The 26136-nt window shown below is 42.7% G+C and overlaps 1 protein-coding gene across 4 annotated transcripts in view; it reads right to left on the bottom strand.

Moving 5' to 3' along the window:
* SCAPER (S-phase cyclin A associated protein in the ER) overlaps positions 1-26136 on the bottom strand; it is a 499446-nt gene that overhangs the window by 4016 nt on the left and 469294 nt on the right. For all 4 annotated transcript variants that reach the window (XM_067029410.1, XM_067029411.1, XM_067029413.1 and 1 more), the window contains one exon: positions 3526-3717. In XM_067029410.1, coding sequence (XP_066885511.1) covers positions 3526-3717 — 192 coding nt within the window. The remainder of the gene's footprint in view (positions 1-3525; positions 3718-26136) is intronic.

Genomic DNA, 26136 nt, shown 5'->3' with positions numbered 1-26136 from the left:
CCTAGGTTCATCAGAACCATTTTTTTTTTTTAGATTCCATATATATGTGCTAACATACGGTATTGTTTTTCTCTTTCTGACCTCCTTCACTCTGTATGACAGACTCTAGGTCCATCCACCTTACTACAAATAACTCATTTTCATTTCTTTTTATGGCTGAGTAATATTCCATTGTATATATGTGCAACATCTTCTTTATCCATTCATCTGTCGATGGACACTTAGGTTGGTTCCATGTCCTGGCTATTGTAAATAGTGCTGCAATGAACATTGTGGTACATGACTCTTTTTGAATTATGGTTTTCTCAGGGTATATGCCCAGGAGTGGGACTGCTGGGTCGTATGGTAGTTCTATTTTTAGTTTTTTAAGGAACCTCCATACTGTTCTCCATAGTGGTTGTATCAAATTACATTCCCACCAAGAGCGTAAGAGGGTTCCCTTTTCTCCACACCCTGAGGCAACTATTTTTGCATGAATAGTTTGGAGCCCAAATATAAAAGCTGAAGAAACTGACATTATGTAATTCAGGTTTTCATACGTTTAAATCAAATAATGATGACTCAAATCTTGCTAAGTATCACCAGAGGCCAGGTTGTTGCCTCCTGTGGAAAGTACAACTTTGTTTTATATCTAACAAACTGAATTCTTTAGCCAAATACTGTCTTAAAATATTGACAGATTTGTAACATTTTAAAAAGCACAACTATAAAAGCCCTTACATACTCTGCAGCTATATCTTTTTTTTTTTTTTTTCCTGGGGTACGCGGGCCTCTCACTGTTGTGGCCTCTCCCGTTGCGGAGCACAGGCTCCGGACGCGCAGGCTCAGCGGCCATGGCTCACGGGCCCAGCCGCTCCGCGGCATGTGGGATCTTCCCAGACCGAGGCACGAACCTGCGTCCCCTGCATCGGCAGGCGGAATCTCAACCACTGCGCCACCAGGGAAGCCCTGTATCTTTTTTTTTAATTGAAGTATAACTGACATACAGTATCATATTAGTTTCAGGTGTGCATCATAGTGATTCTGTATTCATATACATTCCGAAATGGTCACCATGATATGTCTAGTTATCATCTGTCACCATATAAAGTTATTATATTATTGACTATATTTCCTATGCTGTACATTACATTCCCATGACATTTATTTTATAGTTGCAAGTCTGTACCTCTTAATTCCCTTCACCTATTTTGCCCACCTCCCACCTCCCCATGTCTCTTTCCCAACCACCAGTTTGTTCTCTGTATCTATGAGTCTGTTTCTGTTTTGTTATGTTTGCTTGTTTTTTATATTCCACATATAAGTGAAACCATATGGTAAAATTGCCTTTCTCTGTCTGACTTATTTCATGTAGCATAATACTCTTTAGGTCCATCCATTCTGCAGCTAAATCTTAAAGTCTAGTAATTTTACTCTTAGATGGAACATGAAAAATATCATCTATAATATGTAAAGTTTCAGGAACCTAGGACAAACTACTGGCTTTTATTTTTAATATAATTTTCTAGTAACTATTAATCATCTAACACAGGGGACCTTGAAGAACCATTTTACAAACTAAAATCCAATGTATTTTCATTCCCTTGAGCACAGTTATTTATAGAAAAAAAACCAAACTTGATTTAACTCCAGCAATCTAAAGTGCTATCCCAAATAAGCATTATAAGAAATTTCTGTAGTATTTATAAAATCTGTGTGCTAAAATAAAATGTATGTTAAATGTGTTACATTTACATTAAATTACATTTAATTGTGTGTTAACTGTAATGGAGAAGAGTTGAATTAGAAGTACTCTGAGATCAACACCAGATGAAAATAATATATATGATCCTTACTTTAGATTCTGATACCATTTATAGTTTTATAAATTGTTTTCCAAGCAGTTGAAAATGTAAGGGGCTAAGTTGGTACAGATGCAAAATTGTCTTTGCTCAACAATCACTCTCTTGGTTCAACAATCACTGTCCTGGTTGAGGCCTCTCTGCTCATGCCATGAAAAACTGCATATCACCTCCCTGGCAGTCCCTGTCCCTCTTTCTTGCCTTACTTTTCTCCATAGCACTTCATACCATCTGACATGCTATTTATTTTACTTATTTTTTTTTTGTTTGTTTGACTCCCCCCATTCTAATGAAAGATTTTTAAAGGAAGGAATTTGTATCTGTGTTATTTGCTGCTGTATTTCCAGTGCCTAGAGCAGTGCCCAGCACACCGAGGGCGCTAAAAAATTACCTGTTGAATGAAAGAAAGAATGAATTTTAAGATCACAGTCTTAAAATTCTCTATAACATATTTTCTGTTTAAATTTAATCCTAAGGCTGTAAGAATATCTGAAGAATCCTAAATGTTAATTATGATGGTTATATAAAAATTCATTAAGATTTTAATTACTAATCACAAGATGTTCTTTGAAAAATCTGTACCCTACCTATAGATCTGAATATCTTTGAAAAAATTTTCAGAAACTGGAATCCAGACGCAAACAGAACAATTAAGCTGAAAATAAAACATTTCTAAACAATTGATCTAGTATGTTTATTAACTGATCATCTAATAGAGGATAGTTTAAGAAATGTAAACCACTAATTGCCATCAAAGGTGAAGAAGGCTTGGGGGACTCTTTAGCCATCCCAGCCAGCTGGGCACAGTTACACCCTTTCAAAAGTGATTGATATTCATATATTAGCTAGAATAAGGAACAATAACAATACAGAGCTCTGCTTTCTGTTTCATTATTATGAACAGAAAACACTGTCTGTTAATCACATGTGCATCATGGAACAAAAACAGATTGGTTTTAGGGTGGAACATTTGAAGGAAAATGGAAGATTTTCAGCAAATAATGATATACAATGACAGAAAAAAAAATCACAGGATTAGCTATTAGCAAATGTTAAAGAAGAGCCAACTTGATTTTCTATTGTCAAGACTGGGTTAATTTAGATGTGGAAATACTGCTTTGCTTTGCTACAGTACGAATGCTGATTCCATTCCTACAGAATTTAACTGGATCAGAAAAATATAAGGCCATACTTAAAAGTTTTAGATTTAAGAAAAAGCAACATAACAGATTTTTATTATACACACACAGACTGTGTGTGTATTTATTTATTTATTTAAAAATTTATTTAAAATATTTATTTAAAAATTTACAAATAAACTGATATTTTAATTGATCTTTCTTCAGCAATCATTATCTTTTCCCTATAAATAGACAAAAAGCAAGATGAATTAACAGTTAAAGCCTTAAAGAAGTCTTTTAAAAAACATTTCCTAAGTGCAACCTTACCATTTCATTAACTGGAAAAATACCCTTTTCTTGAAATCCTCCAAGCAGAAATTATACAACACTCAAACCCCAGTTTTACTATCGTGATATTTTAGAAATTAATTTCAAGCACAGAAATATGTGAAGTTTTTAAAAGGTAGCGTGGATGGCAAGAATAAACAGCTGGTTCACTTTTACTTTTCAATTGCATTAGCTTACACACAGAGCCAGAGAATTAGGCATAACACAGAAGGTACCTGAATGAACGTGGCCAGTAGAACACAGCTCATCTCCTGCTCCAGAATGATCTTGTTCTGAAGATTGTTGTAACAAGCAGCGATAAGTGAAGGGAACAGCACTTTGATCAGCCGTGGGTCACTGAAATACTGGAAGGGCAACTGGCAAAGCTTCTGCAGCACCGTGGGGTGGCGGCCGGACTGCACAATGACCTGAAACAGAGGAGGAACCCCAGGTCAGCTGCCAAAAAGCCCCGGACTGCCTGCCCTGTGTCCCCCTTCCCCAGCCAGTAGTGCCAGTAAGAACCATGGAGAACACACTGAATAAGTGTAAGGAGGAAAGAAAAAGACTCCTAAACTCCTTACCAGAGCTTAAATTAAGTGATATTTGAAAGGAGCAGAAAAGAAAGAAATCTCGTTTCCTAACTTAAGGAAAAGATTCCAAAAGTTCTGCACCCATTTAAAAATTCTTATAATCCACGAGGAATCATGCATTTATCATGGAGAGAGGGTGCCTGTGATATGGGTTTGGGATACACACTGCTTAACAGAGTGCCCCACCCTTCACTCTTCCCCTTAAAGCAAAACAGCCATATTCCTTAAAACCTGCAAAGAGCTCACTCACAAGAAAGATACCCTTTCCTATAGTCCTGCCCACTAACCTAGCTCATGCAATATACTGAACACAGATAGATCTATTCTGTATGCAGACAAACCCTTGGAAAGAAAAGGGGATTGTAAAGGGAATGGGAACCGTTTCAGCAAACACAGCCTCCAAAAGTTCCTTCCTCCGATCCATACAGCTTATCTATGTTTCCATCAGTGCCACTGAGTCTAAAAGGAGAATTGTTTAGATAAATGAGACTGTTGTCTTGAAGCAGTCTAGGTTTACAACTGTGTACATTTTAAGAAATGGGGCAATGCAATTAATGGGCTTGCAGGGAAGCCCTTCTAACTTACTCCCTAGGCCTACATGATAAACTAAGAAATGTCAAAATCAGATCTGTTTCAAGTAACCTTGATTAGACTGTTCTAATATAAAAGAGCTGGGTGACCCAAAGCCCACTTCTTGGTATAGGAGGAAGCTCACGGAAGGTTAGAAACACTGTAAAATCTAAGGTCAAGACCGTAAATTGTACTTGGAAAAACACAGTTTTACAGGTACACACCCAGACAGGACTGCATTCAAATTAAAACCAGAAGGACAGAATGAAACAGCAGAGGCAGGAGAAACATAAATTACAGGGATTTACAAGTTTTCAAAGTACTTTTAACAATACTTTAAGAACACACTCTCAGATGATAATGCAGTTTGGTTTAAGAAGAAAATCAACAAAGTAATAGTTCACATATTTTAGTTCAATAGCTAAAATGACATCAAAAACCTTTAGAGAATGTTGATAGGGACTTGTTAATACCTTCAAATCCAGCAGGAATTTTAAAGACTTGCAGTGTGACAATTCAGCACATGGCTATATGCTGCCATTTCTGACACTGGCTGAGAAAAATATGCCCTATCATCTATTTTATTGATAAAGCATTTGCTTAAATCTTTATTTTAATTATTAGCTACAAATTTTGTAGCACAGCCAAATGATCATCACTTTAGAATTTATAATGATACCATTACTAGAAGTCTCTTTTCTCCCTTTGGACAAAAATTAAGAACAAGTTTTTTCTTTGGAACTTCACTGTTAAAATGCTATTATTGGAAGACTCACTGATTGAAAAGACATTAAACTGGACAGTCTGGCTAGCACAGGCACAATGTTAACTCAAAGATGACAACTCCTGGTTCCTGGTAAATTAGCCCAGAACATGAGAGCTTAACCATAACTTATTCCACCTGGACTCCTGACTCTCGCTGGGGTGAGGCAGAGCCCCTTGGGGGTCCGTCCCCTCTGGGAACAGCGCTGGCTATCAGTTGCCTGTTGAAAAAGTGAGTTTACAGAGGTCACCAGCAGTGTAGTGAGATGACCTGCCAGAGGCGACTACCTTTAAGTCCTCAGACTGCAGAAGACACAAATGGATGCAGGCAGTCTGGTTACCTTGGGGTAAGGAGTTCTACCCATAGGACTAACTATGACAGGACTCAACCAGATTATAGGAAAGGGGTCCAGTCCATGACAGCCACACCCCTTGGCTTGGCTGTGAGCCAGAGTAGGACATGTAGTTGTCACTGTCCCTCAAATCACACTTCAGACATTGTGGGGAGACAGGATTAGGAGATCCCGGAAGTGGCCAACCTGTAGCACTGAGACTCAGCTGGCGAGACTACTCCTGGATAATTCAGGTGGGCTCTTGGCACAGAGCAGTGGCAGTTTGAGGTCATGAGCACAGCTAAATAGTCATCTGAATTAGGCTAATAAGCACTTCCTGTAGGGGCAGGGAAGCAAGGCTGGGATGCAAACAGCCTGACCTCAATGCTCAGGGCCTTGGGTATCAGGAGAGAGTTTCCTGAGGGGCTTTTGACAGATTAGGGGATGAAGGTATGATTCAGTTTTATTTCATCCACTCACTCCCAGGCCTTAGGGGGTAGGTCAAATGTCACCTTAGACTACTTAAGCTTTCCAAAATCAGTAGAAAGTCAATAGAGTGTCATCATGGGACATGAAGGTCTTGCTGAATGAAAGAAACGTACGTAAGAGAAATCTCAGACATACAATATGATGTAAATATGTCTCTCTATATGGCTTCCTCATGGAGTTGCAACTAAATCACTGCTGGTCTGTCACCTTTGTCCAGACAAAGGGCTGCCAATAAGGCCTAAGGTGGTACTACCCTGAACCTGGCCAGGCTACCTGCCCTTCCTTTCAGGACACACAGGCCAACACAAATATAAAGAAGCTTTTCATAGAACCCCTTTCCAGAGTACTGCACCAAGGGAAGGATGTGACCTGCCTGTAGATTTCTTTGGTGGCCACAGTCATCAGAGACAGCAGGTAGGGAGCTGGTGTGGCCTCAATAGTAATAAGAAACCTCCTTTCAAACATGATGTCCATTTTCAGATGCAGAGTAGGGCTCCAAGGAAACCAAGGGAATTTCTAGAAACATTCAGATCAAAAGAGACTGAAACTGAACTTGCCTCTTGCTCTTAGGTGTGATTCTAAAATAGGTACTAACTTAAGAAGAACTCTAGGAGATCTGAGTTCCCGCCTTCACACTAGTCACCAACTAGTTGTGTGACCTAAGCAAGTAGCTCAGTTGCTTTGGGTTTTAATTTTTTAAAAAGTCTACTTTTCACTGAAGTATAACACACACACCCATTACGTTAATAGCTTGATTTTTCACGAAGTGAACTTACCTGTGTTGCCAGCACCCAAATAAAGAAAGAGAACACGACCAAGCGTTCTGGGTCTTTAATATACTCTTTCTCACTGAAAATTAGATTCCTGCATTTTGAATTTAAGACAAGTCACGGAAACTACTTGATTGTATTAGAACATACGATCTCTCTTATGTTCTTAGCACTTCGAGGCCTTCTTGGATTCAGTCTCGATCAATCATTCTCTGGAGAGAATTCTCCTTTGGTCTTCTAAGCAAAGGCCAGTGGGCCTAATTCCTCAGTCACTGAAGAAAGACACCTTTTACCCAAATGCCCTGGCACTCACCACCTTTTTCTTTGGTATCATTGGCAAGGGGTTGGGGGAGGGAGTAGGGAGAGGGTAAGAGAGGAAGTGGGAGAGAGACCCTCACTTCCTTTTCTTTTTCAGAACTATCAACAATTCTGGGAAGAAGGGGCTTTAGAGAAAGGAAAGTTGCATGCTGCCAATGTGTGCTATAGTCTGTGGAAAGAGGGCCAAGAGGATCTGAATGCTGGCATTAAAAAGGCATCTGGGAAAAAAATAAAAATAAAAGGAATCTGGACTAGACAAGTGGACATGTTGATTCTTTCATCTGTTGATCCCTGACTACCCACTAAGCCTTCTGGCTCCAATCTTTGCACTTCCTACCAAGTGAAGCATAATCTGGGTGCACTGAGTGAGAGAGCCAGAAAAGAGCTCTAAATTCAGTGGACGTTTGCTGAGTGCCTCCTGTGTGCCAAGTGCTGTTGGGGACATGGACAGAAATCAAGTTTTAGCTCTCAGGGAGATGACGTATGTCCACAGTAGACAATGATACAAAGGAGCCTGGGTCATCAGAGAGGGAAGGATAAGGTACTAGGGGACCCCTCACCTCCTTCCTTAGGCGAGGAAGGCTGCACTGAGAAGGTGGGCTGGACCTTCAAGGCTAGATCAGATCTGAGCACCGAGAATTGTAGGTGGAGGAATTTTAGGAGGAGAGAAGAAACGCCTACGTTCAATAACCAGGCTGTCTTTGTCTGCTCAGGCTGCCATTACAAAATACTATAGACTAGGTGTCTTAAATGACAGAAATTTATTTTCGCACAGTTCAGGAGCCTGGAAGTCTGAGATCAGGGTGCAGTATGGTTGGGTTCTGGTGAGCACTCTCTTCCTGGTGTGCAGACTTGACACCTCAGTGTGTCCTCATGTGGCCTTTCCTTAGTGAGTGCACATGGAAAGAGAGATCTCTCTCTTCCTCTTCTTATAAGGCCACCAATCCTATCACATTAGGACCCCACCCTCATGACCTTGCTTAACCTTAATTAACTCTTAAAAGACCTATCTCCAAGTACAGTCACATTGGGGGTTAGCATATGAATTTTGGGGGGATACAATTCAATCCATAGCTCAGGTCTGATTCCTCATCACCCCTGGCCAGAATAAAGTTTCATTAGCAGGCTACCCTCACTAACCAGGTGGATTTTAGAAGTGACTGGGTCAGTTGTCTCTCAGTGGGCATAAGCCATGAATCTGCAGGCTCAAGGGTGCTTGGTGATAGGTAGCCCTGGGCTCTAGGCCTGGCTCTGGTCAGTTAACCAGTTTGAGCCTCAGTGTTCTTTCAATAAAAGAGGTAGATGGCAGCCTTCAGGGTTTACATGAGGATCAAATGAGACGGTGTCCGTGACCACAATGCATTAATAAAAAACAATGTTAGTTATGAGTGTTTGGTTAGCTCACCAGCTCTGCTGCTCTGAGTCTTCTCCTGCCGGATCTGGCTTCCCTACACTTGCAGGACCAGAAGTCCCCTACCAGCATTAGGCCTAATGAATGCTTTCCATCATCCCACCCCCATCTCTCCATAAGGACTGCTCATTAGAACAGGACATCTGGCAGCAGCAGGCCCTGCTCTGGCTGGGACTCATCAGCAAGCTTCATGCCACCTGGGAAGCCACTGCAGTGGCCTCTCCCTGGCCTTGACTGCACAGGAGACAGCTATGCAAACAGTGCTGGGGATGCAGCTAGGATCTTGTGGCGGTAGGGTAGGAAGTGCATTCTGAAGGCTCTGAAAAGAAAATCCTAGTATAAGCACGATCCAAGAAATGCAGGTAGTGGTACAGAGAAACAGTCTTAGCTTACTCTCTGTGTGTGTGTGTGTGTGTGTGTGTGTGTGTGTGTGTGTGTGTGTTTTGAGCCTGTTGTGCTACACTTGTCAATCTGAAGACAGAGCAGGAAGGGCCAAAGCTAATAGGCTGGTGTTGTGGCCTCCTGATTCAGATCCAGGAGGAGCTTCCCTCCAAGCACTTGAGGAAATCCTTAAGCCCAGGAAAGTCCTCCCAGGTAGCACAGCCTGAGAATGCCTCTCCTTTTCAACCCAAAGACAAGGCAGCAGCTATTACATATTTAAGTGTGTGTAGCTTAATTCCTAGTTCCAGAAGGGCAGGAACTGTATCTTTTACTCTTCTGTCCTCCACTGCTCTGTTACAGGGCTAGGCACATCAAAGTTACTGGAATGGATGAATCAAAGTGACAGAGGGTCCCTAGTTTACAAATTCTTCTGTACCTTACCTTGGGGGAGAATCATACCACAATCTCTTCTCATGAGGTACAGATGCCATTTTCTGACTCAGGGGCCTCAATAGTCTCCACATCATGTTGTCTTAGGTCTGCATAGCTAGTCCCTTGTTGTAGACTGAATGTTTGCACCCCACCCCCACTCCCTCATCTGCACTCACACACACCAATTCTTATGTTGAAATCCTAACCCTCATGTGGTGGCATCAGGAGGTGGGGGCCTTTGGGGGGTGATTAGATCATGAGGGTGGAGCCCTCATGAATGGGATTAATACCCTTATATAAGAGACCCCAGAGGGCTCTCTAGTCCTCTTTCTGCCATGTGAGGATACGATGAGAAGTTGGTAGTCTGTAACCTGGAAGAGGGCCCTCCCCAGAACCTGAACAGGCTGGCACCCTGACCTTGGACTTCCAGCCTCCAGAACTGTGAGAAACAAATTTCTATTGTTTATAAGCTACCCAGTCTATGGAACTTTGTTACTGCAGCCCAAACTAACACATCCCTAAAGAATGGAATTTGTGATACTCTGTCTCCTATCCTAGAAGGAAGTTGGGCTTGAGATCCTCAGCATCCTAGGCACAAACTCAGGGCTCCCTGGCCTAGTTATAAAGAGAGGTCTGGAAAAAATCCTCCTCCTTTGTGGGTGGTGGGTGACACTGGTCTCTCACTTGATGTGAAAGAATCCAAAATCTTCTAGGTATCACGTTGCCAGAACCTCAGCAATACCCAACACAGCAGAAAGCCTGTCACTGGCGGAGACATTACTCAATAGTCTATAAAGCCCCTTTCCCTACATTGTCTGACTCTCTAAACACCCCGTGAGGTGGGCAGACAGGGATGACTATACTCTTTTATAAGAAGAGATCTAACGCTCAGAAAGTTTGAGAGACTCGTTGCAGGTCCACCAGCCAGTCACTTACGGAGCTGGGCCTGGAAAACTCTTACGACTGACTGCTGGCTTTTCTCTCACCGCTCAGGCCTGTCCAGGGCTATCAGACACTCATGAGGCTGCCCCTTACTAGGCAGAGGGGCTCTCTGTCACCTGAGCTCATTCCAATGACTGGCTGCCAGCCAGCTTCTCACACAACTTTGCCAGCCCAGAGGAAGATGAGGATGACATACTGTCATTCTAAACAGACTAAACCAATTGACATACACAGATTAAACCAACACAAAAGGCCTTTCTTCAAAACCCTATATTCTGTTTGGCTAGGTATCAAATAACCAGTTCTGTGCTATGGGCTGTGCTGTGCTAAAGGCTTGTCTCAAATGATCAGACCTAAGAACTTGAAAGAGAGGAATGGTTGGCAATGGGGCTAGATTCTCACGAGTGAACTGTTGGAACATGCGACTCCGAAATGAGGACCCTCTTGTGATGGTTATGTAGTCAGCTGCCTTCTGGGTTTTGAGTGCCTGCAAATCTGGACTTACATTTTTGAAACAACTGCTATCATATATAATATATTTATAATGTTAATCCTTGGTATGACCTGAATAGTTTTTCCCAACAGTTAAATTTAAAGAAGAAAAAAATGAAAGTGGAGATAGGCTACTGAGTAGTTCTAAGTCTGGTCTAGAAATGCAGCCGGCCTGGGGAAAGTTTGCAGATTTCACATCTGTGAAATGACAACTGCTGTATTCACTTCAAAGATCCCAAGGAGAGTGGCTAGGAAGGCCTATGGAGACTCTATCATGTTATGTAAATGGAAAACAGCCCAATTCTCCTCACCCAGAAGGCCCCCTTCCTCCAACTGTGACCACCTGGAATGCAGCCAAGAACCAGGAAGTGAGCAGGCAGACCGCTGAGCAGACAAATCAGTTCATTCATCAAAAATCTACTGAGCATCTACTCTGGCCAAGTGCTGTGTTAGGCTCAGGGAGCGGGGTAGTGAATGAGTCAGACACACCCTTGCCCTCATAGAGTGCCCAGTCTTTCCACAAAACCAATGTCAATTATTCACAGCAAAGTTCTGCAAGCTCCAACTCAGTCTACCAATTCACATTTCAGAAGCAAGTCTAACAAAGTGGATTGGAATCAGCAAATTAGGAGACTGCTGGAGGTAGGTAAACTGACAACAGGAAGAAGCATCAGTTGACACGAATAAGTGATGGATGGGAATTAAAATTATTTCAAGAAGAAATAAGAATTCAGAAAGTTGCTTGGAACCATTTAGTATATAAATGGTTGGTCTTGAGTGCATTAATGTACTGTAGTAAAATATCATATTATAACCCATTACCTTTTCTTAGTACTCTACACTTTAAAAATTTGCTTCACATACATGATAATCCTCCTGTACCTGATATTATAGTAGCTATTCATTTTTTTTTTTTTTTTTTTTTTTTTTGCGGTATGCGGGCCTCTCACTGTTGTGGCCTCTCCCGTTGCGGAGCACAGGCTCCGGACGCACAGGCCTAGCGGCCATGGCTCATGGGCTTAGTTGCTCCGCGGCATGTGGGATCTTCCCGGACCAGGGCACGAACCCGTGTCTCCTGCATCGGCAGGCGGATTCTCAACCACTGCACCACCAGGGAAGCCCCGGTATTCATTTCTTAAGGCATCAAAAAATATATATTAAGTATAATTTAAGTTTAAGAAGACAGGAGACTGTAATATTTTAAAAATGAACACAAGTAGTTAATTTTTTTAACATCTTTATTGGAGTATAATTGCTTTACAATGGTATGTTAGTTTATGCTTTATAACAAAGCGAATCAGTTACACATATGTCCCCATATCTCTTCCCTCTTGCATCTCCCTCCCTCCCACCCTCCCTATTCCACCCCTCTAAGTGGTCACAAAGCACGGAGCTCTGATCTCCCTGTGCTATGCGGCTGCTTCCCACTAGCTAGCTATTTTACTAGTTTGGTGGTGTATATATGTGCATGCCACTCTCTCACTTTATCCCAGCTTACCCTTCCCCCTCCCCGTGTCCTCAAGTCCATTGACACAGACCTACTAGAGAATGGTGTTAATGTTAAATAAACATCATGTTTTAAAGGTAAGTTTGGTCTTCTGCAAAATTCACTTATATGGTAACGGCTCATTCCCTGACCATAGCAAAACCATGACACTAAATAATAGAAATAAACTAGAAAAAGGTTCTGTGGCAGTTTCTTGCCCCTCTCCAAATCCATCTATCCATCCATCCATCCATCCCTCCAAGCATCTTAGACACAACCATGGTGTCCTATAGCAAAATCTCTCTCTCTCTAGAACTCACCTAATTCAAGGAAACAAAACAGAAAATGGTCATGTTCTGTCTTACCTACTTATACTCTGTGAATCCTGCTGATTTTGCTAAGATCTAAGAGTGATCCTGAATTTCCCCCTTATTTAGGATAAAGTTTTGCATTTTGTTTTATTTTTATTATTATTATTATTATTATTTTCTCAGAATGCCCTCTGGCAAGCTTCTAACTACTTACATCACTGGGACTCCAACCCCATGTCTGCCATGGACCAGAAGACAGAACCACACATATGGCCTGCCTGGCTCCAGATGCACGAGCAGTTGTTTAGGCAAAGACAGGCGGATGTGAATCTACAGTTTTCAACACTCTTAAGACTATAAGCTCCATGGGAACAGGGGTTATGTCCCTTTTATTCACTGCTGTGTCCACAGCATCTGGCATAGTGCCTAGCACAGTGCCTGACAAATTATAGGTGCTCAATAACCATCTGGGGAATGAATGAATGAGGACTGAGCTTTGCTTTCCAAACCTGACTCCAGGGGCCTATACCTTCTGCACCAGAGCCCTGGGCCTACTCTTCCCAGGTCCTTCAAAGTCCTCAGAGACACTGTCTTTGGACCTACAAGAACAGCTAACTGAGTACCTCAGCCAGCACCCTCTCCAATCCAACAGCCTCTTGGCACAAAGGTGCAGAGAGTAGGGCTAGGTGGGGCAGGGGCAGCGTCTTTCAGCAAGACTGTGAGCTGGTCAGTCAAGCCTAAGGCCAAACCACCTCCGTCGGCCAGGGTGGTAGGGTGAGTGGAATACGGGTCAGACAGAAATGTATACAAATAGTTAAGTCTCACCAAGGCAAATTCTTTATGCTGAGGAATTCCTGTTTTGCTTTTTTCCATTTCTTGTCAGAGACAAGGTGTCCTCAACAAAGGGGCAAAAATAGGCGTCTAGACATCTAAATTCATTATAAGAGACAGCCAAAAGAGTCTGTAAATCATTGGAACAAAGAATATTTTTCTAGCAGAGCAGAAACAAAGTAGTTGTTGCATTCCTCCCCGCAAAACTGGTCCTGCTACAATGCTGAAGTGAAGAGGTAGCAGCCGCAGTGGCCAGGCCAGTGCACAAGCCTCTCTATCCACATTGCTCTTGACAAGTCTCATCACAGCTGAAGCCCAGGCCCAGGAGAGGAACAATATGACAGGAGGGGCCTTGAGGCCAGTGACCTCTATGAATCATATAAAGAAATGGCATGCCCCAAACACACACACACACCTTGTTTCTCTAATCTCATGCCTTGGGGGTAGAGTAGGGAGGGTGTTGAAGTGGCTTTATTTAAATACCACATGAGAAAAGTTTTAAGAGTCTGTCCACATACATAATCAAATCAAATTCAGAGCAGAGAAACACAAAGATTCCCTTGGCTATAGCACTGCAAACAAATTCCCCTCCTCCCAAGCTTGCTTCTGCCATAAGATAGATTTCTAGGCTGAGATTAAATGCAGAGATCTTGGCAGACTGTGTGGGAGGCAGGCCCTTTAAGCACTAGCCTTCTTGCTGGTGGTCCCAGGGATTCACTGCATGTTTAGCGCCAGCAGAGGGTCAAGGAGGAAGGAAAGAGGGGGAAGAAGGGAAGGAGGGAGGAAAGCAGCCAGGGGCACGAGGAGAGGCTAAAGCCAGTAGTTGGGGGCTTGGCCTCTCAGAGGCTTTGGAAACCAGGTGATCCTACAGAAACGAGGGCTTTCTTCATGCAGTAAAGGGTGAATGGCTGTCCTGCAGTGTCCCTCCAGGGAAACTGGGTGAGAAGGCCCCTGAGCTGTGTTCCCTGCTTCCTATGGGTGACAGGCTGTGTGCTGAGTACCACTAGCAGAGGGGTGCAAAGGAGGCTTCTGGGCAGGCCTCCCCCTCAAACACCACTCTGCTCCTGCAGGGGAGAATGATGCTTCAGAACCAGGGGCATCAGGTCCCAGTCCTGGGGCTCCAGTGTGGAAGTCCTGATGCGCTCCACATACTGGAGTGGACTTTCAGATGTAGGCTGAACATATCGCCCTGTTGCTGTCCTCATCATCTCCTAGAGGATAAATCCCCAATTCTCAGACCCACATGTAGAGAGTTGGTCTTCATGACCTGGGCCTGGCCTGCTTCTTCACTCTTAGCTCTTATTCCTTCCACTACCTCCTAAGCTCCAGCCAGAATGAACAGTTTGCAGTTCCCTAAACCTTCCCAGGCTATTTTACATCTCAGTATCTTTGCTCATGGTCTTTCCCGTGCCTAGAATGTCTTTCCTACCTTGCTACCTGGTAAGTATCTATTCCACTGTCAGATATCAGCTCAAGCACCAGCTCCACTGTGAGATATTTCTAAGAGGAAGCTCTAGCACCAATCCAGGTTTGTTTACTGTCTGTCTCTCCCTTTTCTCCTAGAATGTCAGCAACTTGAGAGCAGGGACTTAGTCTGTTTTGTTTCCCTCTGTCTCCTGGGTATCTAGAACAGTGCCTGGACCATTGCAGGCACTCGTTAAATGTTTGTGGAAGGAAGGAATGAGTCTCAGCACTGACAGCACTGCTCCTAGGCTGTGGGTTCCACAAGGACACGATCTGGGTTGTATTCATTTCTTTATCTCCCAGCACTTGATTTGAGATGGGGTGGGCATTTAGCAAAAGCTGATAAATGAGAGAAGGAATCAGTGATGAATGCTCATATGGACAGCAAGCTCATGATACGGGGCATTTCCCCAAGAATAAGTCACCTCCAGCCTTCTGTTCCATGTTAGAGCTTCTTTTTACTTCTTTCATGTTGTCTATTTTGTGAGAAGAGTTACCTTTTAAATGAAGCATGTTCTAAATTCCCTTCAAACACATCTTGTAGCACAACAAGTGTGGGCTACATTCTCTTAAAAACTTGGCTAACCCTAAAAGTCACAGATTCTATAATTTGTCAGGGACTATACCCATACGTGCTTTTTCTGTCTTAATTTATGTTTGAGAAAGAACCTTGTCTAAAGAGCACAAACCTTGGAGATGATACAGACTCACTGTACCGTCATACATTTGAGGGACTACTTTATTTTGGAATTTTTGTTTATTTGCATTATCTGTGTCCCATCTACCACAAGGTGGGGGGAGGGGAGAAGAGAGAAGGCTGGCCACAAAAAGTCCTAGGTAATGTGCCAGGAGGCCTGGCTCCAGGGACTTGAGCAAGTCCTTCTCTTGTCTGGCAATGAGGGGAGTTGGACTAGATGATCTCTGAAGGTCTGTGAACTTGCAGAAATAATATAATCCTGTGCTATGAGCATTCACACACATAAGCACCTTTTGCTGACTATACCTGCACAGATACTACATTTAAATATGGTAAAAAAATAGTTTAGAATATGTTTTTCTCAGGAATGAATGAAAAGTCTTCACACAAAATATGCTATCTCCACATTCTCAACTATTCTGATTTTCTAATCCAGCTTCTTTAAGAAAAGAGAACTTATAATTACACACACACAAACACACGAGTACTGGCAAGATTATGTCCATTACAGACTAACAGGACATGTGGGGGGGGGGTGTTGGGAGGTGGGTAGGTAGATGGACAGTATTTAATAATGCCCTAAAATACAAATATTCCAAGTGGGCTCTGGACCTTTCCTGTGAGGAGAACTTGGGTCAAACCTTCCTCACCATGGAGCCTTTGGGTGGTATAAGAACAACAGCAGGGTTAATAAACGCAGAGCACAGCCTGATAGATTTTCTGGTCACATCCTAACAGCAGCCAGAGAGCATGGATGCATTCCATGGAGCATTTATGGTCTCACTAGCACCAGTCTATGACAATTTTATTTAATCATAAAAATATAATAGTAGTCAAATCTTTTTGTAGTTTCAGTTTACTGCTTTCTCAAGTGAAATAAATGGTCTCTCAGATTTCTTTTACTTTCATCTCTCTGCTCTAAGTACAGTAGGATAAGGTTCCAATTAAGGCCCATTAAATGTTCACGTTGATTCATGTGAGGCATTTTCCAGTTTCTTTTCCTAACACAATCTCAGTGTACCTCTGAGTTACCTCTGTGGTGTGTTTTCAGTTTAGCAGTTGCCCATATAGAAGAGAATTATTCGGGTGTGAGGTCTCCCTTCCTCCTAGTTCTGCAGCCCAAAATGGTGAGTAGAGATTCTCCTTCATTGCATTCCAGACAAGCATATGTTTATCACCTGTCAGGTACATCCAGATGAACTACACATGCCCCTTGGGAAGGGGAGCTGGCAGCTGGCCAGAGCAGACTGACCCTCCCAACCTCTCTTCGCAGCTGTGCTGGAGCAGCACGGTGAGTGGCAGCCCAGAGACCCCTACAGGGGGACCTCCTGGTGCTTCTACATCTTTGGGGTCCACGGAGACACACAGAGTTCTCTTCAGTTTCTCAACAGACGGGGATACACGCTCTCACGGCAGAGATGGCCTAGCTAAGGCGATATCAAGTGTCACAGCTGACTGAGTGGATACTCCAGGGATTTTCCCATTAAGAGCAGGGAATATGGAGGCTGACAATGATAATTTCAATAACATCACTGTCAACACTTGCTCCCAGCCAGGGAATGTGCTAACACTATGCGCATGATCAAATTTAATCTATACAACAACCCTATGAGGTATTATCAATGTTATCCCCACTTTATAGGTGAGGAAACTGGCACCAGGAATGTAAGGGGTTTGACCAGGATCACAGAGCTAGTAAGTGGTATAGTTATGACCATAACATAGGTCACCTGGCTCCAGAGCCCATGTTCCTCTCATCATGCTATAGAAACATACTACCAACTCCTTAAAGAAGAGACCAGCCCATGGCTACCATGACAGAACTCCTGCACACTAGGGTCTCTGACGAGGTGTACATTATCTGACAGCAGACCAAAGGTGCATAATCCCAAAGGAATTACATAACATGAAGAGATTTAAGAAAAATATTTTAAAATCCCCTCAGGAAACTTGCTATTAAATGAATGATATGGTGATTTGGGGGTCTTTAAGTGTAGATTTTCCCACCGTGTGTGCTTTGAGAGGGAGGCATACCTGACAAAAAGCCTTTTTTTTTTTTTTTTTAACCAAATCATAACAAGTCAGTGTAGGTTTGCTGTGACAATGCCACAAACTTGATAAGCAAATACCCCAAAGACATCCACTCTCATAGCTGAGAGTCAAATAAACTTGGGGCCTATATAATAAGGATGACATTTAACCTTCACAACAATCCTGTGAGTTAGGACTTCTTGGCTCTATGTTACAGCTGGGGAAAGCGACACTCAGGGCAACCTGCCCAAGTTCATCACTCAAGTGAGAGGAGGGGCTCGGATGTGAACCTAAGTCTGCCTCCAAAGCTTTCTCTCACACACCACTGTTTTCTCAAATGCAGGATTTGCCAAACCTTAAGCACAGTGGTTTCCTTTGGATCTCAGAACTACTGGCTCCAGCAAAAGCAAAACTAAGAAGTTTCTTTTAGAACAAATTCAAAGATAAATAACTTATAGTGCCAAAGAAATGGCTCTTAAATTTTTAGCTAAAAGTCAGTTCAGGAGGTTTGGTCACTAAAACAGAAGTGCTGTATCCTTCAAAGTCTGGGGCCATTTTATCCTTTTCTGCAGTATTATGCCTAAGAAGAGATGTATTATCTCAACATCCAATAATTCATTCAACAGATATTAAGTAATTACTATGTGCCAGGCACTGCTGTAGGCACTGCAGACAAAGGCTCTGTTCTCAAGATACTAACATTCTAGCGGGATGGGGTGGGAGTGGGGAGACAGGCAAAATAAATAAATGTCAAGGGCAGGTAATAAGTATATGAATAAAAATAGAGCAAGGTAAAGGGGAAACAGTAACCATGGGGCTGATAAACTATTTTAGATACTGTGGTCATGATAACATGACATCTGAGAAAAAAACCTTTGAGACACCCCACCTCCCAAACCATGCTGATTTCTGCGGGAAAGGATTTCCAGGTAGAAAACAGCAAGAACAAAGGTTTGACATAAGAGGTGTGTTTGTAGAAGAGCAAGGAGACCCATGGCTACAGTGGAGTACTTGCGATTACTGCAATTAGAAATGAAGATTATTAAATTCAAGTACTTATGTTAGTCTGGACATGACTTCCCACTTCACCTTAGAATTATATATTTGTCCTCCATCAGAGCTGGAAGGGCCCTTGGGAGTACCCAGCCTAACTCTGGGTAAAGCCCAGAGAAGGGCAGTGACTTGCTCAGCGTCACACAGCTGTACAGCTGTGAAAGGACCCAGCTGTCCTGACTGCTGCACTAGTATTTGTTCTTTGGTGCTGGGCTTTTTGTGACTGATGAGGATCTCATATAAGATTTCCTACCTCAGGAGAGGTGTTTTCTCTGTGATTGCAGATTAAGTCTTTATAGTCTATCTCAGTGATTTATTAAAAAGGTCCCTCTATGACCAAACACCAAGGCAGGACCAGAAAAAATTAGATTCACCACCGGTCGTGAGTTAAACTTTGACAAAATATTCCTTCTGGCCTCATTTTCCACCCCATTAGAAGATTTCCAAGTGAGCAAAGGATGACTGAGGATTGTGCACACACTTGACCTGGCAGTGGGGTTCAGCTCTGGACCTTGTTCACAGGATCAGGGTTTGGGCACCTGGGGAATAGGGTGCTGACAGTTTATTGCTTGGCTTCCCCTTGTGCGTTTTCTGCTGCTCTGCTCAGTCTTGGGATGGAGCTCAGAAGGAGGTGATTAACTTCATGGCATCTTGTGGCTAAACTGAGCCCTCACAATGACCCTACTCATGCTCTTGGTCTCACTTCCACTGCTGAAGGAGCTTAGTGGGTTCCCAACTTTTTATAGGAGAGTGGAGATAAAACTATGGTTAGCTTTCAATTTCAAAGTTTCAATGTTAGATTTCCTGACAGTTACGTTCTGAATCTGAGTTCCCCAAAAATGAGAAACTGAGAAGACTGGTGAAGGAAGGATAGTTTACCTGTACAATTGTGTTTTTTTCCGATCACTATGCCAGAATTATGAATTCAGCCTACTGCTGAATCAGGTGTATTATTTAGTGCCATAAAGATGATGGTAACAGGGCCATCAGCGATAGCAACAGCTGCCTTTCTTGAGCATTCACTATGAGTCAGGGCCTTTATTGTCTCACTTAATTCACACAACAATGTGGGAAGTAGTGGTATTATGTCCTCCATTTCACAGATGAGGAAACCGAAGCTCACAGTTCAGTAACTTGAGCAAACCAAGGTCACAGTGCTAGGAAAGAACAGAACATGGATTTCAAAGCCAGCTGACTTCAGAGCCTATGCTCTATGTCATGGAGGCGTGACATCTGACTTTTAGTACTATCAGAGATCAAGTTCAAATCCTCAACTGCTGACTGACTCAAGACATGAATCCATTCAGATACCACCTTAACTATCGCTGTATCAACCACAAGCAGGGGGATCCATGGGATTATAGTGAGCCATGAATTAGGACACAATCCTGTACAAAGGGGGAGAAGAATGTTCCTTTCTCAGTTAAGTGCTACAAGTATACCTGGCCAATGTTAGTCTTGGGTGGTGAAGGCTTCCGTCTGAGAGCTCAGTGGAGGATCCCTTGCGGAGGCTGCTATTTACTCCAGCTGATTCCCTGGCAATGCAGCCACCGGGTCAAGGAGGGAGTTCCTTATAACCTCTCAGGTGGTTTTTGGAGTTAAAAGGTACTTGGTACCAGCTCATGGTACTTCAAACTACCCTTGTGTTGGAAAAGAGAGATGAGGACACCAAAGAGATGAGGGAAGTAAAAGTTATCTTTTATTTGGATTCTGTGACATTGGTGACTTTTAATACAAGCAGCCAAAATTGCTAACTGGCAAATTTCTCCATACTAATATCAGCCAGGTCACTCACTAGAAGTCTTAGAATAAATCTTTAGGCAGGGGACTTCTCTGGTGGCGCAGTGGTTAAGAATCTGCCTGCAATGCAGGGGACAAGGTTCGATCCCTGGTCTGGGAAGATCCCACATGCCGCGGAGCAGCTAAGCCCATGAGCCACAACTGCTGAGCCTGTGCTCTAGAGCCCACGAGCCACAACTACTGAGCCCACATGCCACAACTGCTGGAGCCCGTGTGCTTAGAGTCCATGCTCTACAACAAGAGAAGCCACCGCAGTGAGAAGCCCGCGCACCGCAACAAAGAGTAGCCCCTGCTTGCCGCAACTAGAGAAAGCCCGCGTGCAGCAATGAAGACCCAATGTAGCCAAAAAGAAATAAATCAATAATTAAAAAAAAATCTTTAGGCAGGAGTTATTTTTAATTAGGAAATTTATTGTTCTACTTTTGGGAAAAAACCCATATTTTTCTTTGGTGCTGTAATATTGAGAGTAACTCCAAAATGGTTATACTGTTGAAGTTCTTTGGCTCTTCCTTAGACATGATACATTTTTATTTTGTGAAAGGAACTGTATCTGTCACACAAAGAGAGAAAATACAGAAAGCTGACGTTTGTGTGACAGCTAGAGAATAAGCTGCCAACACTGGGAGAACAGAAAGGCGTTGAATGCTGGAGTTTCCACTTTGAGCCCACCATAGCAGACTCCATTCTTGGACTTGGACGGGGCTGGGGGATTTTACCAAATGGGTGTGACCTAGGACCATCTGCCTTTGAGAAAAACAGAGAGTAAAGTAAGAATGTGTGAGCAGGAATGAGGCCACCTCTGAAAGTTCTAAAGGCTACAATGGAGCTCTGGAAAACCGCCACTCTTAAAACACAACTCTGTGTCCCTCACTTGTAGATGGTATACAACTGGGAAACTGCCCTGTTTTTGTTTGCAGGGAAACATCTGAGGTGAGTACAACGGATACATTTTAGGACCGTTTAGTCAATTAACATTTGGATTGTCTTATTAAGCCATCAAACTACAAAAGACTTGGAAAACGTATGTCACACAGCTCAGGCAGAATCTAGTTTCAAGAGCTTCAGTGTCCAGCTTACTCGCAGGTTCTGATCTCCCCAGACACATTCAGGAACCTTTGGTGCAGTGCCGAGCAGATGATTACATGATCTGCATGACTCTCTACAGAGAAGCTGATGGGGGGGAAGGTGGGCCAACTCCCGTTGGAGTTGGGATCCTTCCTCCTTTCAACTATCACAGGAGACTCCAGCTCTGATCGCTGGAATCTATAGGGTCTTTCCAAATGAAAAAGTCAGTCACTAACTACAATGAATATGCAGAGGTGCTTATTCCCAATACAGTAATATGCAGGCAGTCAAATCATCTGTCATTCAAGTTAATTTAATTATCAGACCACATTTAATTATCCAATATAAAATGTAAATAAAGTGAAGGTCTGACAGCCCATACTAATTATGTTCATTATAATAATTAAATGGAAAGGAACGTAGAGTCATGAAAGTACCATGAAAGACAAGGAAGCTTTTGATTAAAAAAAACATTTTAATTAGAAACTGCAGCCCTATAGGAAACAGATGATTGGTTGTATCAAGGATGGGGTATTACTTTTATTATCCAGGTTTCTCTTCTAAAGTCATCTGTAGTATCATGGGGCTCAGTCCTTCTAGTTAATAGACTAAATGGTGGCAAATAAAAAGTGCCAATCCTTTATGCAAAGTAGTTTCCTAATAAAACAGCCTTAGGCTGCAGCAGGAGTTCAGGATCTCCTGTCTTATAAAGACACAAGCTGGAAATGAAGGATCCTCTGTGGACAAACAGGCACTGCAAATTAACATGACTTCTGCCTAATGATACGGAAAGATGAAATGAATTGAGCATCATAATTTCTCCTCTGAAATTTCTCTGCTTTAAAGAAAGTGGCATGAGGTTAAATAAATTCACTTTCACAGGAACAAAAGTGAGGTGGAAAGGGCACTAACTCGACTGCCAATCAGGAGGTTGGGCTCTGCCAGTTCTTGCTTGGCAATTCCTTTTCCTTCTCTGAGCCTCAGTTTCTCCTTCTACAGTATGAGGGAGCCAGACTAGGTATCTCAGGGCCCTTCCAGGATGAAGGCTCCATGAAACTGTGATTGAAACTGGAATGAGAGCTTAAAACTGCACTTCCATATCCCTGAGCAAATGCTCACTTGGCAAATTACTGGGTTTTGGAGGGAACAGAAAGGGGATTTAGAATGAAAATAAACAATCAACTTTTTAGTTATAGAAAACTCCCCAGTTCTACTGGGATATGAGCAGTTATCATTCAGTAAGCTTGAGGCTATTTTCCCTATCCTTCCCTTGCCATGCAGCCTGATGGGCATGGAGCCCAGCCACGGATGGTGAGCATGGCTGTTTGGTGCAGGTGAAATGACTGTGGCTAGAGACGGCATCACACAGCAAGGACACTGACATCTCACCTGTAAGTCTCTGCTTGTGAGTGTCTGCCAATGGACCCCCTGTATTAAGACAGGAGAACCAAGGTATATTCAGCTTTTAAGGATGAGCTGCTATGGAGTGGGCAAGCAGCTCATGAAGCTATCTGGTACTGAAAGAATCTGGAGTAGGGCAAGGAGGATCTAAAAAACCACAATATGTCTCCATAAAATCAGAATGCTGGTCTGTGGTTCTAATCTCAGCCATTAAAATATCACAGGCTCACGGAGCTCAAAGGAGAGATGATCTAGGACAATCCTAGATCGTCCTAGATCATCATTTTTTTCGAAAAAAAGGGGCTTCCCTGGTGGTGCAGTGGTTGGGAATCCACCTGCCAATGCAGGTGACGCGGGTTCGAGCCCTGGTCTGGGAGATCCCACATGACGCGGAGCAGCTAAGCCCGTGAGCCACAACCACTGAGCCTGTGTGCTGCAACTACTGAAGCCCATGTGCCTAGAGCCCGTGCTCTGCAACAAGAGAAGCCACCGCAATGAGAAGCCCACAACCGCAACGAAGACCCAACATAGCCAAAAATAAATAAATAAATAAATTTATAAAACAAACAACAACAAAAAAAACCCCACAACTTTTTTTTTGGTGGTAAAATATGGATAACATATAATTTACCATTTTAACCATTTTTAAGCCTACCACTCTCAATGGCATTAAGTACATTCACAATATTGTGCAACCATCACCACTATACATTTCCAGAACCAAGCTATTGGGTTGGCCAAAAGATTTGTTTGTTCTTTTCCATAAGATGGCTCTAGTAGTGCTTAGTTGTCTTTAACTTCATTCGTAACAATTTTGTTAGATTGTATTGTGACAGCTGTCATATCAGAGTGCATTTTAAAAAAATTATCAAAATTGGTGGATTTTTGTGTAGCCATTTTAATATTGAAGATGGAAGGAAAAAAAGCAACATTTTCAGCATATTATGTTTTATTATTTCAAGAAAGGTTAAAAACGCAACTGAAACAGACAAAAAAGATTTGTGCAGTGTATGGAGAAAGTGCTGTGACTGAGCAAACGTGTCAAAAGTGGTGTGTGAAGTTTCGTGCTGGAGATTTCTCGATGGACGCGATGCTCCACAGTCGAGTAGACCAGTTGAAGTTGATAGCGATCAAATCGAGACATAAATTGAGAACAATCAACCACACGGGAGAGAGCCGACATACTCAAAATATCCAAATCAAGCGTTGAAAATCATTTGCACCAGCTTGGTTATGTTCATCACTTTGATGTTTGGGTTCCACATAAGTTATGGGAAAAAACCTTCTTGACCATATCTCCGCATGCGATTCTCTACTTAAACATAATGAAAACGTTCCGTTTTTAAAACAAATTGTGATGGGCGATGAAAAGTTGACACAGTAATGTGGAATGGAAGGGATCGTGGGGCAAGTGAAATGAACCACCACCAACCACACCAAAGGCTGGTCTTCATCCAAAGAAGGTGATGTTGTGTATATGGTGGGATGGAAGGGAGTCCTCTATTATGAGCTCCTTCTGGAACACCGAACGATTAATTCCAATAAGTACTGCTTCCAGTAAGACCAACTGAAAGCAGCACTCGACGAAAAGCATCCGGAATTAGTCTACAGAAAATGCATAATTTTCTATCAGGATAACGCAAGACTGCATGTTTCTTTGATGACCAGGCAAAAACTGTTACAGCTTGGCTGGGAAGTTCTGATTCATCCACCTTATTCAGCAGACATTGCACCTTCGGATTTCCATTTATTTCGGTCTTTACAAAATTCTCTTAATGTAAAAAATTTCAATTTCCTGGAAGACTGTATAAGGCACCTGGAACAGTTCTGTGCTCAAAAAGATAAAAAGTTTTGGGAAGATGGAATTATGAAGTTGCCTGAAAAATGGCAGAAGGTAATGGAACAAAACAGTGAATACATTGTTCAATGAAGTTCCTGGTGAAAATGAAAAATGTGTCTTAGTTTTACCTTAAAACCAAAGGAACTTTTTGGCCAACCCAATACCTCTTGGTATGGTCAAAAATGCTCAAGCCTCAAGAGGGAAAATGATTTATCTAAGATCCTGCAGCTAGTGGCAGAGCTGAGGTTAGAACCCAGGCCTTCTATTTGCTAGATTATGGTCCATTTTGTGCTCATAAAACACACTCATTTACACTTTCCCAGGATCTTTACATGTCTTCCCCGCGTAAGGCACACAGATATGTCCCAGAAACATTCAGAGTTGCAGAATGGCAGCTTCTCAGTGTACTGTCTAGGTAAATGGGCAACATCTTCTAAACCCTCTACCCCTGCCCAAGAAATACTTCGGAGATCACTGGTAGAACGAGCCGGTGATACATCTAATTTTCTTAAGCAACGTGAAATGAAAAGAACACTGAGCTGGGCTTTGCAAGACCTGCGTTCTAGTCCTGGTATTTTAGGAATTCTTTATGTCATTTCAGGGGGCTTATTTCACCTCTCTGAGTCCCGATTCTTCACCTGTCTGTGAGGCGGGAGTAATTCCTCTGCCTACAGCCTCAATGAAGTGCTAATGAGGTCCAAGAGGCCACAGATGGGGCAAGCAGTATAAAGAATTCTACAAATACCAGAGGTTATGCTTTAGAAAAGCGTCTCCATAAGGTGCAATGTCTCAGTGTTTGACAATTACCATCATTTCTATCAATTTCTGATTTCTTCTCTACTTTTTGTCATATTCTTTCTTTTCATAGATTGTTGCATTTCAGCAATTACCCGAGGACTGAACTGACTTCTCTGACCTTCTACCTTCCACCATATCAGAAGTGGATGTCCAGTTAGGATTCAATCCCTCTGGGAGGCAAGGTGTCGAGAAAGGAGGTCTGGCTTTTTTTACTTTTCTGATTTCTTCCTCTCAACAATTACCTCTAACCCCCACAGCTTCTTCCCCACCTGAGAAGCCATAGGGTCTCTGTCTCCTCCTGGTATTGCTTACTGCTCTCTCTGCCCATTTAATCTGCTTTCTTCCTGTCCCAACATGCCCAGTCATTACTTTGCCATCAGGTCCACGTCAGTTCTAACATGCCATTTCCAAATACCAGTTCCCCCGACCCCACTTCTCATTGACTCTGGTGAGCCCAGAGATACTTAGAGTGTGTGTTTTATCTATAGGAGAGGATTAGTCTGTGATCCGGCATCAGCAGAAAATTTCTCTGAAATCCTACACAGTTCTGAGTTCAGTAAATTCATCACAACAGAGTTGGT

Source organism: Kogia breviceps, chromosome 3, assembly GCF_026419965.1.
Source record: "Kogia breviceps isolate mKogBre1 chromosome 3, mKogBre1 haplotype 1, whole genome shotgun sequence".
Lineage (NCBI taxonomy): Eukaryota > Metazoa > Chordata > Mammalia > Artiodactyla > Physeteridae > Kogia > Kogia breviceps.
This window is presented reverse-complemented; position numbering and strand designations above follow the sequence as displayed.